This window comes from Nomascus leucogenys, chromosome 7b (assembly GCF_006542625.1).
Source record: "Nomascus leucogenys isolate Asia chromosome 7b, Asia_NLE_v1, whole genome shotgun sequence".
Lineage (NCBI taxonomy): Eukaryota > Metazoa > Chordata > Mammalia > Primates > Hylobatidae > Nomascus > Nomascus leucogenys.
Genome location: NC_044387.1, coordinates 71,125,940 through 71,143,734, shown reverse-complemented (window position 1 = coordinate 71,143,734; position 17,795 = coordinate 71,125,940). Strand labels below are relative to the sequence as shown.

The window sequence follows — 17,795 nt, the reverse complement described above, 5'->3', positions numbered from 1 at the left end:
CAGAACTTAAATTCTAGTATTCTAGTGCTGAAGAGGCAATAGACTAGCAAGCAAATATTATAGTTTCAGTTAGTGGCCAGGTGTAGTGGCCCATGCCTATAGTCCCAGCACTTTGGGAGGCTGAGGCAGGAGGATCGCTTGAGCCCAGGAGTTCAAGACCACCCTGGGGAACATAGTGAAACCTCATCTCTACAAAAAAAAATGTTAAAAGTTAGCTAGATGTGGTGGCACGTGCTTGTAGTCCCAGCTACTCAAGAGGCCGAGATGGGAGGATCACGTGAGCCTAGGGGGTTGAGGCTGCAGTGAGCTGTGATCACACCACTTCACTCCCACCTGGGTGACAGAGTAAGACCCTGTCTTGAAAATTAAATTAATTTTTAAAATTTCAGGTAGTGATAAGTATTTTGAAGAAAATCTGATAAGTTTGGGGTGGGATGAGTTGTTAATAGAGTAACTGGGGTTTAGATCCTGTGGCTTCCCTGCAGAGGTGACATAAGAGGAGAAGTCTAAATGTGAGAATGAGTGAACCATGTGGAGATTTGGGAGAACATTCCAGGCAGAGTGGAAAACAAGGACAAAACAAGGCCCTGAGGAAGAATGAGTTGAGCTCATCTGACAGTCCCACATATGAGGCTTTATGCAGTTATAAAGAGCTTAAGAGTTTATTATATATGTCATGGGAAGTCACTGGATACTATTAAATATAGGAATGATGTGATCTGATTTCTATTTTAAAGTTTTGAGGTGAAGGGTCCTCTGGTCATAGTAGACTTCAGAGGTAAGAATAAAGAGAGAACAAATAGATGCCTCTGAAGACCTTGGGGCCATAGACCAACTGATGGTATCTCTGGTCAAAGTGAGAGAAAGGGATACATGCAATCTCTGAGAGTAATGTTCATATTTTTGTCCTCTCTTTTCATGTTCATTTACCTTTATTTTACATAGGCGTTGATTATATTACTGAATTAGTAGGATTTCTCTCTCATCCATTTCAAAACTGCACGCATGATTATCTTGTCCTTTGAACTTTTTGTTTTGTATTTTCAAGAAACACTCCCCCTTAGAGTTATACCCATTCTATTTCTAGATTCTGTGGTGTCAGAAATAGAATCATTTTTGTAGAAAGACTGAAATACATACTTACTGACTTAAATAAGGTTTGTTACTCTTTTTTTTTTTTTTTTTTTTTCAAAAAACTACATTCTGCATGGGAGAATGTAGATTTATTTGCCATTAGGATTTTGAAAATAAAAATGAGTAAAGACAAAACAGTTTGTGAAGGATAAATTTTTACTACTCGTTATTTTTCCTCTTTGCTCATCCCATCTTTATTCCTACAATGTAGTATCATAATCAAATGTTTCATTTGTAATTTTTAATAGTGGTTACTTTTGAGATATATATCTTAATTTTTTAAACTTAATTTGCTTTCATAGAATATCGGGTTTTGATAGCAAATGCATCTCATTTTCTTATGTATTATGTATAGTACAGGTGTAGAGAAATGCTGAGTCTGGTTTTCCCTTAACGCTTTCACAATTAAGCTTTTGAAATGAACTTTTTGGAAAACAAAACTTGAATCAAAGCAACAAAGTGGCTTAGGACTAAAGACAGGATTACTTTGAATTGACAAAGCATTTTAAGCAACTCTGTCTGTCACTTGGGATGACAAGAATTGTAACAAGTTACTCTGACAACCACCTACCCCATAGGGAGATTATGCTAAGTTCATTTGCAGGTTTGTGTTTAGCTTTAGCTGACAAAATGATACTTAACCTCTTATATAGTCATTCTTTGTGCTTTTTCAATGAGTGACTGTTGCCTTAGCAGTGACCTTAAAAGTATCATTTTTTAAAGTTATGAACTTAATATGTTTGTATTATAATGTATGTAAAAGCATTATTGGGCAAATTATAATCATGTGAAACTGAATTGTGTATGTGATTTATAAGCATGTATGGCATTCTTTTGAGGTCTTTTTGTTCCTAAGATTTTATCTGAAGTTTTACTTTTCATAATGTGGTTTAAAAATCAATCAGTAAATGATGCAATATGTATTTCCTCAGAAGCAGTAGATTATATCATTGTTTTTAAAAGCCCAAATATATACTTAAATGTTTTATAATTTTACTTTGCTTTTTAATTTAAGCTTCTTTTCTATAAATTACAATTTATTTTCTTCATCTCCAAATTATATCTGTAACTATTAAATCCTTTTTTTAAAAATTATTTTTCTTAATAGAGTCTTTTCCATTTTAATTGGGGAAAGAAACAACAACAAAAAACAAGTATTGTTACTTACCTGGGATTATTTTTTTCCTTATTAGATCTTGGCTTATACAGAAGGGCTGCATGGAAAATGGCTGTTCACAGAGATACGATCAATCTTTTCTCGTCGTTATCTTTTGCAAAATACAGCCCTGGAGATCTTTATGGCAAACAGAGGTAATATGTTACAGAAATACGTTGTTACAGAGCTAACTTCCATCTCTTTAAGATTTCATTTTTGAACATACCATATTGCTTCAATTTAGACAGTTATTTGTGGCCCACCTTCTGTTCTGGTGACCTCTTTTTTTGTACCAAATGCTTCTTCATGGTTTTTTCCCACCTTGATTATTAATATAATCATTTGTAATTCTTTTTTTTTGCCATATCACAAATTGATATAAGGCTTTATAAACATAAGGAATACATAACCATTTAATCAGCTCGAAGAGGAGTTTTGATGTCCTGAGCATTGCTTTGATACTTACATTCCTCCTGGAAGGTGGCTGCACTTGGGGAGAGGAGAGGACAATAACGATTCATACATCTATGTAATCTTTTGTGTGATATATTGCTTTTATAAAGGAACCATGAGAAAATGATACTGAACTGTCCTGTTTGCTCTGTATTTCATCATTCTTGAAAGTTGAACTAAAATTTAATTCGCAGTTTTACAATGGAACTTGGTGAAATCCATTAAGACAAGAAGGGGAGACAAGTTTAACTTGAAGGAAAAGCATCATTTGGTATGGGTGGAGGCGTACAATGGAATATATGTAAAACCTACTGATTTATTTTACATATTCCTTGTATTATATATACATGGGTTGATGGTTTCTTATTTTTAAAGGTACACATAACTGCCTATATTCCACACACACACATCTTGTTTTTCCTTTATGAAATTATCTGTCTTTAGGGAATACAAATTTCTTTAGGAAAAGATTTTTCCCTTCCTATTTGATCTCCTCCTGGCACATACCTCTTCTTCTAATGTAAACATTATTCTTCTAGGGAAATAATCAAGAGAATGTTTCACACTTTATTTCAGTCCGCATCCTTGCTGTCCCAAAGGGGCTTCAATCTTAGAATATTTATTACTTGCTCATCCTCATTCATTTTCTTTCTTTGAAGTTTCTTATGCATGCTTGTTTTTATATGTGTGTTTTTCTGTTGCCTTTGCCTCATGCCCTTGACCATCTGCCATAACCTGTAATGATTTTTTTCTTCTGTTTATTTTTTCCCCCTGAATTCAGTGTAATAGTGGATATGTAAAGGAGGCTTATTTAAAGGATACATACACACACACAGAATATATATATAATATATTCCTATGTATAATTATTATATATAATTAAATATATATTCTTATATATAATATATAATATATTATATATTCTGATATATTATATATTATATATAATATATTATATATTCTTATATATAATATATATAATATATTATATATTGTTATGTGTGTGTATATATTCTTATGTGTGTGTGTGAATATTATGACATTACTAAATATGTTATAGGTGCTTAGTGAATGATCAATTACTTATTTACCTGAATACCTGAAACATGTTGGCAATGCCAGTGTTTAAAAACTATAGGAACATCGGCAAATTTTTTTTTGGCTTTAAATATTTTTTTAAGGGTTGGTAGAGAAGAAGGACCATCTTCTAGATGAGCGCTTGTAGCTTACATATGATTCTGATATTGAAGTTAAAATTCCGTGACTGACCAAATGAATATCTTCTAAACTCTCTCATGATTGTATGATTTTACTTTCATGTTCTTTAAATGGGTAAAAATTTGTAGATTACTCTCATAAATTAACATTTGTATGCTAAATATGTTTACATATTGACATGTACTTCTTGGTATTCTCGTGTATGTGAAATTACTGAAATAGGATGAGAAAACATTTAAATTTGATTTTTAACCACAGAGGAAAAATTTTCCTTCAGGTCACACATTGTTTTTGATTATATGAACATTTGCTCATTTGAACATATGAAAGATAAACATGTAGACATTGTAAAAAGACTGTTTTAAAACTTAATGATTGGAAATAAATGTGATTATTTCATAGCTATATTGGTGGTTTTTTTAGTGTTAGTTGTTTAACTATATAAACTTAAATTTTTAATATTTGTTTCTGGAAATTCCTAGAAATACCTTTGACTTGCCAAAATTCATTTTTGTAAATTTAAAGTTGCAACTTCATGTCACATTATCTCAGCTATCATTATCATTATTATTATCATGTCTCATAATCTCAGCTTCATGTCACATCAATGCAACATCAACTGTTATAACTCCCAATAGTATTTAGGAAAGCACTGTCTATGGTAAAGGAGTTTATAAGTGAAATAAATATTACCACTGGCATATTAATGCTAAAACTTGATATATGCTATATAAAAGGAATATAGTAAGAATTATATTTAATAGATACCTGAATGAAAAGCAAATATTTTATTGGACCAAGGAGTCAGTTTTCCAGAAAGGAAGTTATACTGTGTTCTAATTTTTAAAAATTATTTGTTGTAGTTGCTGTAATGTTCAACTTCCCAGACCCTGCGACAGTAAAGAAAGTGGTTAACTATCTACCTCGTGTTGGCGTTGGAACAAGTTTTGGATTGCCTCAAACCAGGTACTGTTTTATATGAGAAACTTAGGGAAAGTAATGTGTCTTAATAGTCGTAATAATTAATCACTATTAATATTCTTATTAACATTAATCTGTATTAATGTTCTCACTTATTTTGAAATTTATAACTTTCTGTTTTATGTTTCATAGTAAATAATGATTATTAGTATTTTCTTTTGACTAAACTGCATTATAATGTACTGTTTTAAGTTATTAAGTTTTCTTTTGACTAAACTTCATTATAATATACTGTTTTCCCTAGCATAGGGTATGGTGTCTAGCAGAGTATATACTTAGCAAATAATCATTAAATAAAAGATTGCCTAACCTTATCCCAAGAAAAGTGTATGTTGTAAGATTTACTTTTTATCTCTTTTATGGAAAGTTTAAATACTAACCTTTTAGGAAAGGTATTTATAGTATCAATATTGTTGCTATTCTTTTCAAAGATACATATTCTTTTCAAAGATACATATATCGATATAATTGCTATTCTTTTCAAAGATACATATATATAATGTATATCATAATCGTATATGTGTGTATAAATATACACACACATACATGATATATATCATAATGGTACACACACATGTATAAACATAAATACCACATGATCCTGCAATCCCACTACTGGGTATGTATCTAACTGAAATGAAAACAGTATGTCAAAGAGATATCTGCACTCCTGTTTTCATTGCAGCATTACTCCCAATAGCCAAGATACAGAAATCAACCTAAGTGTACATCAGCTGATGAATAAAGAAATTTTGGTTATATATATATATATATATATATATGCATGCAATGGAATGCTACTCAGTCTTCAAAAAGAAGTAAATCTTGTTATCTACAATAACATGGATAAACTGGAGGACGTTCTGTTAAGTGAAATAAGCAAGACACAGAAAGACAAATACTGTATGATCTAAATATGTGAAATCTAAAAAAGTTAGACTCATAGAAGTAGAGAATAGAATCGTGGTTACCAAGGGTAGATGTTGGGGTTGGGTGACTGGGGAGATGTTGGTCAAAGGATACAAAATTTTAGTTAGGAGGAATAGTTGAAGAGATCTATCTTACAGCATAGTGACTATAGTTAGTAACAGCATATTGTTTTCTTAAAAATTGTGGAGAGTAGATTACAAAAAATGATGAATATATGAGGTAATGGATATATTAATTAGCTCAAATTAGCTATTTCGTGATGTATACAAGACAAAAAAAAACCATAATTTTTATTGGTTGCTAACAGTCTGAAATATGAATATATCAGAATTGAGTAATTCCCTCATTGCTGAAGATTTGCTTTATTTCCATGTTTTCATTATTATAAAAAATGCTGTGGTAAAATTATGTATTTTTTATTTTAAGTTTTATGACCAATGTCTTATTTATAAAATAATAAAAAATGTTATGCTACCTTGAAGTACTATTTGCCTAAACTATATAATTTAAAGGAGGAAAAAACCAAATTGCATAAAAAAGCAATACTCATTTATGTGCTACCTAGAGGAAACCCACCCTTTTTTTTCTTTTTCAGTAGGTATTTTTTTCCAGCTTTATTGAGTTGTAATTCACAAATATAAATTACATATATTTAAGGTCTACCTCATGATGATTTGATACACATATACATTGTTAAATGATTACTGCATTCAAGTTAATTAACATATCCATCCCTCACAGTTACCTTTGTGTGTGTGTCTGTGGTGAGAATACTTAAGATCTACTCTCTTAGCAATTTAAATATGCAATTTTATATTATGAACTATAATCTTCATATTAAACATTAGATTCCCAGAACTTACTCATCTTACAATGAAAAGTTTGTACACTTTGACCACATCTCCCCATTTCCCCCACTCCTCTGCCTCTGGCAACCAGCAAGCCCCATTTAAATATAAATACATTTATACGTTAAAGGTAAATAGACAGAAAAAGGTATACCATGCAAACACTACCTTAATAAAAACAGCCAGCTAGTCGTATCATTACTATATTAGTTTTCTAGGGCTGTCATAACAAAGTACCACAAATTGGGTGGCTTAAACAACAGAAATGTGTTGTCTCACAGTTTTGGAGGCTAGAAGTTCAAAATCAAGTTTTCATCAGTGTTGGTTCCTTCTGAGGGCTAAGAGGGAAGGATCTGTTCCAGGCCTCTCTCCTTGGTTTTTAGATGCCTCTCTTCTCCCTATGTCTCTTCACATTGTTTTCCCTCTATGTATGTCTCTGTGTCCAGGTTTCCCTCTTTTACAAAGACACCAGCCATATTGGACTTGGGCCCACCCTGATGACTTCATTTTAACTTGAAAATATTCTCTCTACAAATTGTTACATTCTGAGGTACTGGGAGTTAGCTCTTCAATATACGACTTTTAAGGAGTCATAATTCAACCCATAACAATTATCAAATTAACAGACAAAGCATTATATTATCAGAGGAAAAAGTGACATATCATAATGGTAAAAGAGCCAGTTCATCAAGATGATGATCTTAAATTTACATACATCTAAAAATAGAGCTTCAAAATTCATAAGACAAAAATGGATGGAAGTGGAATGAAATATAGACAACCTCTCCCTGTTATGTCAGTAATTTAGAGAACAGGTAGACAAAAAATCAGTAAGTGTACTGAAGACTGGAACATTATTAACCACCTTGATCTGTGTAACATGTATAAAACATTTTAGTCAACTGCACAAAATACATTCATTTTAAGTACACATAGAACATTTATCACGTTGACCATGTTCAGCCCTAAAACAAGTCTCAAAATGTTTAGAAAGATTGAGATCATGGATCTCTGGTTAATTACAAACCAGAAATCAGTTACAGAAAGGTTTCTGGAAAATCTCTTGAGATTTGGAAATTAACGCACTTCTACATAAAATGTGGGCCAGAGATGAAATTAGAAGGGATATTAGAAATATTGTACTAATTGAAAATAACAGCACAACCTATAGAAATGTTTAACATGAAGATAAAGAAGTGCCTAATGTAGAATTATAGCATTAAATGATTTTATTTAAGAAGGGAGAGGGTAAGGGGGAGGGGAGGAGGAGAGGATCATTGCCTAAAATCAATGATCTTAGCTTCAATCTGAAGAATGTGGAAAAAAGGAGCATATGTAGTCAAAGTAAGCTGAAGAAAGAAAAAAATAATAAAAATAAATGTTAGAGAAAAAAATCAATGTAATGAAAAGCTGTCTCTTGACAAGATTAATAAATGTATTAATAGTAAATATCTAGCAAAGACAGAAAGAGAAGACCACATATTAAAAATATTAAGAATAAGGGAGGGAACATCACTACAGATATTAAAAGAAAAATAAATATGAACAAATTTATGCTACTAAATTAGACAACTTAGATGAAATAGATTTCTTGAAAGGCACAAGCTATCAAATATCACTAATGAAGAAATGGTTAACTTTAATAGTTCTACAAAGGAAATTGAATTGCAGTAAAAGACCTTACTTCAGAGAAAACTTGTAGTTCAGATGAATTCTATCAAATGTTTAGTGAAGAAATAATACCATTTCTACACAAACTCTTGCAAAAAATAGAAAAGGAGGTTAAATTGCCAAAAACATTATATGAGACCAGCATTACTTGAACACCAAATGCATACAAAGGCCTTTGAAGAAATGGGAACTGCAGACATCCTGATTGGAAAGGAAGAAATAAAATAGTCTTTTTAGCATACCTTCTTGAATGTTTATATGGAAAGTCCCAGGGAATCTATGAGGAACAACAACAACAACAACAACAACTGTTAGAACTAATAAATGAGTTTAGCTGTTCATAGCATACTGGGTCAGTATATAAAACTCAATTTTATCCCTGTATGCTAGCAATGAACAATCAGAAATTGAAATTAAAACTAGAGTTTAAATACTATCAAAAAATAAATACATATAGATAAATTTGAAAATGTATTTATAAGACCTACTCACTGAAAACTATAAAACTGTTTTGGAGAATTAAAATTTAAAAATGGAGAGTTGTACTATACTATGCTCATGGATTGGAAGACTCAGTGTTACTAAGATGTCAGTTTTCTCCAAAATTGATCTGAGGTCCGAAGCAGCTCTATCCAAAATCTGAGCAGGCTTTTTTTTTCTTTCTTTCTTTTTTAAAGAAATTGGCAAGATGGCCAGCCATGGTGGCTCACACCTATAATCTCAGCACTTTGGAAAGCCCATGTGGGAGAATCACTTGAGCCTAGGAGTTCAAGACCAGCCTGGGCAACATAGGGAGACCCCATCTCTATTTTTTTAATTTAAAAAAAAGGAAAAAAAGAGAAATTGACAAGCTGATTCTAAAATTTAAGTGAAATTGTAAATATCCAGGATAGTTTAAACAATTTTGAGAAAAAAAAACAAAAGACTTAATATAAAATTACATTCATTAGGATAGCTTGTTATTTAAGGACAGACTCATATAAACCAATGGGCTATAACAGAGTCCAGAAATAGACTCAAACATATATGATCAATTTGATTTTTGACAAAGATGTCAAGGTATGTCCAGGGGGGAAAATGATCTTTTTAACAAATGATGATGAAAATTGGTTATCCATATCCAAAAAGAAAAAGAACCTCACCCCTTAACTTTACATATAAATTAACACAAAATGTAACAGAAAAAAGTGTAGTGTAGAGAAATATAAGTGCTAAAAGTAGAACTTCTTGAAAGAACACATAGGAGAAAAATCTTTGTGACCTTGAATTAGGTAAATATTTCTTTAAATCTTTAATTGATTTCATTAAAATAAAAAACATTTGCTTTGAAATGCCAACTCTTAAGAAAATGAAAATATACGCCACAGACTGGATTAAAGTGTTTGTTCAACTTATGTATGATAAAGGACTTACATCCAGGATATGTAGGAAACATACTATATAACAAGATAAGCTTGCTACAAAAAAAAATGTAAGTTTTGAACAGATACTTCAACAAGGAATAGATATAGATACCAAATAAACACATGAAAGGATGCCAAACATCATTAGTCATCTGAGAAATGCCTATTAAAACCACAGTCTGATCCCATCACATACCTATTTGGATAACCTTTTAAAAATCTAACAATACCAAGAGCAGTATACAAGGCCACTGGAACCTCACATGTTGTTGATGGGAAAGTAAAGTGGTACGACTTCTTTGTAAACAATTTGGCAGTTTCATATAGAATTAACCATACACTTTCCTATACATCCTAGGAGTCTCACTCTAGGTCTCCTACCCTAGAGGAATGAAAATATATGTTCATGCAATGACTGCTTCATGAATATTTATAGCAGCCATATTCATCACAAAAATTGGAAATAACCAAGATGGTTATCAACTGGTAAATGGAAAAACTGTGATAAATCCATACAGTGGAATCTATATAGTACTTAATAATAAAAAGGAATGAAGTACTAATACATGCAACAACACAGGTGAATTTGAAAATATTATACTAGGTGTACAAAGCCAAAACAAAAGGCTGCATGTTGTATGATTCCATTTATATGACATTCTGGAAAAAGCATAACGTTAGGGACAGAAAACAGAGCAATGATTGCTTGGAGCTATGGGAAAAGAGGAGGAATTGCATACAAGGGAGAATAAAAGGAACTTTTGGGGATCATGGAAATATTCCATGTCATAATTGTTCTTACACAACCCTCTATGTTTAGAAAACTCATTATATTGTACACCTAAAAATAATGAATTTTTCTCTATGTAAATGATTCTTCAACAAACTTGATTTTCAAAAACAACAACAAAGAATATGTAAAGTTAATGAGGATGTATAGGTTAGGAACTTAATGTATATCGTACTAATTCCACTCCTAGGCATTTATCAAGAGTAATGAAAACATACATATTCACATTTACTTTTAAGCAAATATTAATAGCAGTTTTATTCCAGTCTCAAATTGTAAACATTCCTGATGTCCATCAACTGTGAGTGGCTAAACAGATTGCAGTACCTCTATACCCTGGAATAAATGAAATACCACTCAGAAATAAAAAGGAAATGACTACTGGTACATCCAACAACATGGATGAATTTCAAAAGTGTTTTGCCAAATGAAAGAAATTAAACATTATGGGCTCCATACATCGTAGCCATAGGCTATGGTTTTTTTTATATGAAATTACTGAAAAAGCAAAACTACACAGTGACAGAAAGCAGATTATTGGTTAACAGGGGCCAAGAGTTGGGGCAAGGGAATTAGCTGCAGAGGGTTATGAGGGACCTTTCAGAGTGTATCTTGGTTGTGGTGGTTACAGAAACATATATATATATATATATATATATATATATATATATATATATATATTCAGATGTCATCAAATTGTACACTTAAGTTTGACAAATATTATACATTTAATATAATATCTTAAATTATATCTCTTTCTCAAGAAACCACAAATAGTGCTCTCATGTGATCCAGAGTTCCCATTACTGGGCATCTATCCACATAAAAGGATATCAGTCCATTGAAGAGACATCTGCACCCCCATGTTTATTGCAGGACTGTTCACACTAGTGAAGATAGGGAATCAGTGTTGTTCAGCAACAGATAAATGGATAAGGAAAAGGTGCCATATATACACAATGGAATACTATTCAGCCATAAAAAAAACATGGAATCTTGTCATTGGTGGCAGCATGGATGGAACTGGAGGACATTAAGTGAAATAAACCAGGCACAGAAAGTTAAACACGCATGTTCTCACTCATATGTGGAAGCTACCAAAAGGTTAATCTCCATATGAGTAAAAAGTAGAACAGTGGATACTAGAGGATCAAAAGGGTAGTGGGGAGGGAGAGATAGGGAGAGATTTGTTAAAGGATACAAAGTAAGAGCTGGACTGAGGAATAAATTCTAAAGTTCTATATAACACTGTAGGATGACTAGAGTTGGCAGTAATACATAGTTTCAAATAGCTAGGAGGAGGATTTGACAAGTAAATGATAAATGTTTTAGATAATGGATGTCCTAATTACCTGATCTGATCACTATGTCTTATGTATATCACATGGCTGTGTATACCATATGTACAATTATTACATCTGTGTAAAACTGTTTAAATAAATATAAAAAATTAATTATATTCCAATCACAATTATTGAAAGATAAGCTTTCTAAGCATATTTAAAAATACCTAAGCCAAAAGTGCTTATTACATCTGTACATGTGATGCTTTTTTAAAAAAGTGTTTATTACAATCATTTTAGTATGTACTATAGCATTATTTAATATACACATGATAAATCTGATTGAAACTTTTGATCATTTTGATAAAAATGATTGGATTTTGCTCTATTACATCATATAATTTTTATTTAATATAAATATTAAATCTATAGATTAAGGATTTTGTAACTATATTTAATTAAAACCTGTATGTGTAGCCTCTGGTAAATCAGAATTCACATATTAGTTTTGTATTTGAATGTATGGACTTAATAACTAGTATTTATATAGTTGAAAGTAACCTAATAAGTCTCTGAGAGAAATGTTAAAATGGCAAAATACCTCTCATGGTATAGGGTATTGGGAGAGTGTAGGCGTATGCATCTTTCTCCTGTGTGCTGGGACTACATTGAAATAGCATAATTACTAATTATTTCCTTTCATAGTAGGTATTGATTCATCATCAATACAATTTAGTTAACGAATTTAAGAACTGGAAAGAGTGAGCACTGGGATTTTTCTATTGATTGAAATATATTAGTGGTGGAAACCTACAGTTTACTTTTAGCATACCTAATTTGGTATTGATTTGAGCTACTTTTGATCAGTGTTTATTTTTAAATTTTAAGATAGTATCCTATTACAAATGCAATTGCGATAGAATGCACAAACATCAGCTAGGATGTTAGTAGTAGCTACAGCCAGCCTGTGGCTGGATGGCTGTCAAAGGAATCTCTCATGTGCTCCTTAGCAGTAGGCCTCAGTTCCTTACCAAGTCGGTTTTTCCATCTGCTACTGGAGTGTTACATGTCATGGGAGCTGGCTTCCTGCAGAGCAAGTGATCCAAGAGAGAATGAAGCAGAAGCCCCAATTTTTTAAAATTACTTACTCTTGATAGTTATACACCATCATTTCTGCTACATTGTATTCATTTACAAGTGGGTCACTAAATACAGCCCAAACTCCAGGGGAGGGGAATTAAGCTCCACCTCTTGAGGATATATTTCAAAACCACCACAGGTCACAACTTTTATGTAAATGGGGCAAATAAAGTGGTCCTTCCGGATTATAAGCCATGTTGCCTTACAATACCGGTAATGCTTTTGATTAGATAATTTTTATAATTTAATGAGGATTTCAGAGTTCAGGAAGAAGCAGCCCAGAGGAGCATAGTAGATTTCCTTATATTAGTTAAAAAGTCTTTTTCTACAAATTATCTCTTTATTTTAGAAAAGTTTTGTTTATCACACCTAGTATATGTTTTCATACTTGGGAATGTTTTGTAATGTTCTCCCACAGTTAAAGCTAGATGTCCTTTTTTTTTTTTTTTTTTTTTTTTTTGAGACGGAGTCTCGCTCTGTTGCCCAGGCTGGAGTGCAGTGGCGCAATCTCGGCTCACTGCAGGCTCCGCCTCCTGGGTTCACGCCATTCTCCTGCCTCAGCCTCTCCGAGTAGCTGGGACTACAGGCGCCCGCCACCACGCCCGGCTAATTTTTTGTATTTTTTAGTAGAGACAGGGTTTCACAGTGGTCTCGATCTCCTGACCTCGTGATCCGCCCGCCTCGGCCTGCCAAAGTGCTGGGATTACAAGTGTAGCCACCGTGCACGGCCCCCCCCCTTTTTTTTTTTTCTAAAGGCAGGGTCTTGCTATGTCACCCAGGCTGGGGTGCTGGAGTGCAGTGGTACAATCACGGCAGCTCAATCTGCTGGGCTCAAGCGATTCCCTCACCTCAGCTTCCCAGTAGCTGGGACTATAAGCACATGATACCATGGCTGGCTAATTTTTTTTTTTTTTTTTTTTTTTAAGAGATGCCGTCTTGCTCCATTGTCCAGGCTGATCTCAAAGTCCTGGGCTAAAGTGATCCTGCCACCTCAGCCTCCTAAAGTGCTGGGATTATAGGCATGAGCCACCGTGCCCAGCCTATAAGTCTTAATTTATTAATCAGTTTCTTAAATAGATTTTCACTTACAATGTGTCAAGCACTCAGCTGTGTACAAGATAGAAACCCTTTTACCCATACATTTTTAAAACAAATATGTAAACTAAATAGCTGTGATAAGTCACAGGAAGGATATAATTAGAGTGTTGTAGTAGTGATTAGTGGAGTAGAGATGGGTGGCTTTGGATAAGATAACCAGGAATATCTTCCTACATGACTTTTAAGTTTTGATTTGAAGAAATACAACCAGGTATTCTTTGAACAAAGGCATAGTATGTCAAAGGCCCTGAAGCAAGGCAGGGAGCTTATAGTGTTCTAAGAAATGTTGGAAAGCAAGTATCACTGGAACTTAGTGATATTAGGAAGAGGGTGTTACTTATATAAGACCGGAGCCTACTGAAGACATCCGGATGATATGTGATGTTGATAATGTAGCTGAAGAGAGACATTCTTGTTTAGAGATTTTTAAGAAATATAATTTATAAGACTCAGAGATTTGGGGGGTGATGACAAAGGGAGATATTCAATATGTTTAGTCAATACTCAAGTCTCAGCTTGAGCTACTCAATGGCATTTACTGGGATTAGGAATAATGGACAAACAGTATTTGTATAAACATCCTTCCATCCCCATGGCTGGGATTGTGGGGAGGAGGTGGATGGACAGAAAATGAGTTTAATTTTAGGTCCTTGAAATTAGAACCCCTGAGAGACATCCAGATTGAAATGTTGAATAGGAAGCTAGATATAAGGAGGTATGTTGAGAGCTCAAAAGAAAGGCTTAGTAATTGAGAATCACTACCATGTAGATGAAATTTGAAGCCATGAGAGGGAATGAGTTCATCTGGGGAGAGATTGTAGAATGCCAAGAGGAACTAGGGCTACATCCAGAAAACCTCAACATGTAAAGGTTAGGTAAGGGAAACAGGACATCCCTGCCCTCCCAAAAACAACAACACTAAGAGCAAAAACAGGAGTGGCTCAAAAGACAGGAAATCCAGGAAAATATGATGCCAAGTATATTAGTCTGTTCTCGTACCTCTATAAAGAAATACCTGAAACGGGGTAATTTATAAAGAAAGGGGGTTTAATTGGCTCATGTTTCCTCAGGCTATAAGGAAGCATGGCTTGAGAGGCCTCAGGAAACTTACAATCATCGTAGAAGGTGAAGGGGAAGCAGACATATCTTATATGGCAGGAGCATGAGGAAGAAACGGGGTGGGGGGCGGGTGTCACACACTCTTCAACAACCAGATCTTGTGAAAACTCACTCACTGTCATGAAAACTGCAAGGGGGAAATTTACCCCATGATATAATCACCTCCCACCAGGCCCCACCTCCAACACTGGGGTCTACAATTTGATATGGTTTTTCTCTGTGTCCCCACTCAAATCTCATCTCAAATTATAATCCCCACATGTCAACAGAGGACCTGATTGGATCATGGAGGCAGTTTCCCCCATGCTGTTCTCATGATAGTGAGTGAGTTCTCACGAGATCTGATGGTTTAATTTTTTCTTGGTTCTCCCACCCCCACTGCTGCCTTGTGAAGAAGGTGCTTCCTTCTTTGCCTTCCACCATGATTGTAGTTTCCTGAGGCCTCTCCAGCCATGTGGAACTATAAGTCAGTTAAACTTCTTTTCTTAGTAAATTACCCAGTCTTAGGCAGTTCTATAAAGAACCGCGTGTGTTCTTTATAGAACAGTGTGTGTGAGAGTGGACTGATACACAATTTGACATGATATTTGGGTGGGGACACAAATCCAAACCATATCACCAAGGGATGGTAGTTTTTAAACACGAAAATATCTGATGAGAAATCTGTAAGACATAGACTGAAAACTGTCCATCACATTTAGCAACAGCAGCTTTTGACCTCCAGAGGATTGAATGTTGTGAATTTGCCCACACAATATCAAGAAGCTTTACTTGGCAAGCAGGACCCTGAATTTTGTTGGCGTTTATGAGCTACTCCTTTTGGTTTAGTTGTGATAACACTACAAGTCAGGGCCATTAAGACCAAATGTTCTGACTTGTCAGCCAGTAGGATGTGAGAGGGTAGAGACTATTGTGCTAAATCCTGACTCACCACTGATGGCAATCAGCAAGAGAATTAGTCCTGTTATCAGTTTTCTACCTGTGGTGGTTCTTGACCTGGAGTATTCTTTCTGACACCCAGGAGCACTTACAGTACAAGCATATACACACAGATACCAGTTTTAAGCCATAACAAAAATATATTGAGTCAGCCCAAAGGTGCCACCAACAATAGTTTTATTTTAGTTTTTCTGTTTCACTGCAAGTTTTGCCCAACCCTATCACTTGTTTTCAGGCATTTACTTTTTTCTATAGGAGCACTAACCAAGGAGTTTATTTTTTTTATTTTTCTTATTTTTTGAGATGGAGTCTCGCTCTGTCACCCAGGCTGGAGTGCTGTGGCAGGATCTCGGCTCACTGCAAGCTCCGCCTCCCGGGTTCACGCCATTCTCCTGCCTCAGCCCCCCGAGTAGCTGGGACTACAGGCGCCTGCCACCACGCCCGGCTGTTTTTTTGTATTTTTAGTAGAGACGGGGTTTCACCGTAGTCTCGATCAAGGAGTTTAATACATGTGTATCAGGGGTTATAACAGCTACCAGGAGATATGTTATTTTGCAGTTAGAAGCTTAGAGAAGTACAGAGAAGGGAGTGAGCTTAGGCTGTGTAGCTAGAGTGGTGGTGGTGGAGGGGGCTTCATTTTTTTTGATTCCGTGCTCCGTGGTCTGCACCATTTCCTCCTCTATATACCTCCCAGAACCTAGAGAGTGCCTGGGTTTGGGGGCTTTCTTTTTGTCCTCACACATTCTGCCATGTCTCTGCCATGTAGCTATTAGTGCTTTTGGTTACTTCTGTGGGCAGCAACTCTTCCTCCCAGGGACTGAGAAGCATACTAATTTGGATGCTTATATCCAACAGAGGTATAACATATCAAAATTTATGAGATGCAGCTAAAGTAGTATTAAGTGAAAATTTACAGCTTTAAACACCCATATTTGAAATAAATTCCTCAAATCAATAACCTATGCTTCTACTGTTAGATAGTAGAGGAGAGCAAACTAAATGCAAAGCAAGTAGAAAAAAAATGAGTAATGAAGATTATAACAAAAATCAATGAAACATAAAGCAAAAACACTGAAGAAGATCAATGAAACAAAAGTTGATTCTTTGCAAAGATCAGTAAAATTGACAGACTTTAACCTAACCATGAAAGATGATACAAATTACTTAAATTAGAAGTGAAAGTAGAGACATGACTATTGAGCATATAGAATCTTTTTTCTTTTTTCCTGTTTCTTTTTCTTTTTTTTTTTTGTAGAGACAGGATCTTGTTCTGTTGCCCTGGCTGGAGTGCAGTTGGCACAATTATAGCTCACTGCAGCCTCAAACTCCTGGGCTCAAGCCACCCTCCCATCTCAGCCTCCTGAGTAGCTGAGACTATAGGCACATGCCAGCATGTCTGGCTAATATTTTGATTTTTTTTTTTTTTTTTTTTTTTTGTAGAGATAGGGTCTTCCTATGTTGCTCAGGCTGGCCTCGAACTCGGGCTCAAGTGATCCTCCCACATCAACCTTCTAAAGTGCTGGGATTACAGGTGTGAACCACCAAGCCCAGCCTGAGCCTACAGAAATTAAAAGGAGTAGAAAGGAATATCACGAACAACTTCATACCAACAAATTAGATACTTAAATGATA

General features: G+C 34.4%; 1 protein-coding gene across 4 annotated transcripts in view; it reads left to right on the top strand.

Moving 5' to 3' along the window:
• LRBA (LPS responsive beige-like anchor protein) overlaps positions 1-17,795 on the top strand; it is a 765,281-nt gene that overhangs the window by 532,404 nt on the left and 215,082 nt on the right. For all 4 annotated transcript variants that reach the window (XM_030816230.1, XM_030816232.1, XM_030816231.1 and 1 more), the window contains 2 exons: positions 2,328-2,445; positions 4,825-4,927. In XM_030816230.1, the coding sequence (XP_030672090.1) occupies positions 2,328-2,445; positions 4,825-4,927 (221 nt within the window). The remainder of the gene's footprint in view (positions 1-2,327; positions 2,446-4,824; positions 4,928-17,795) is intronic.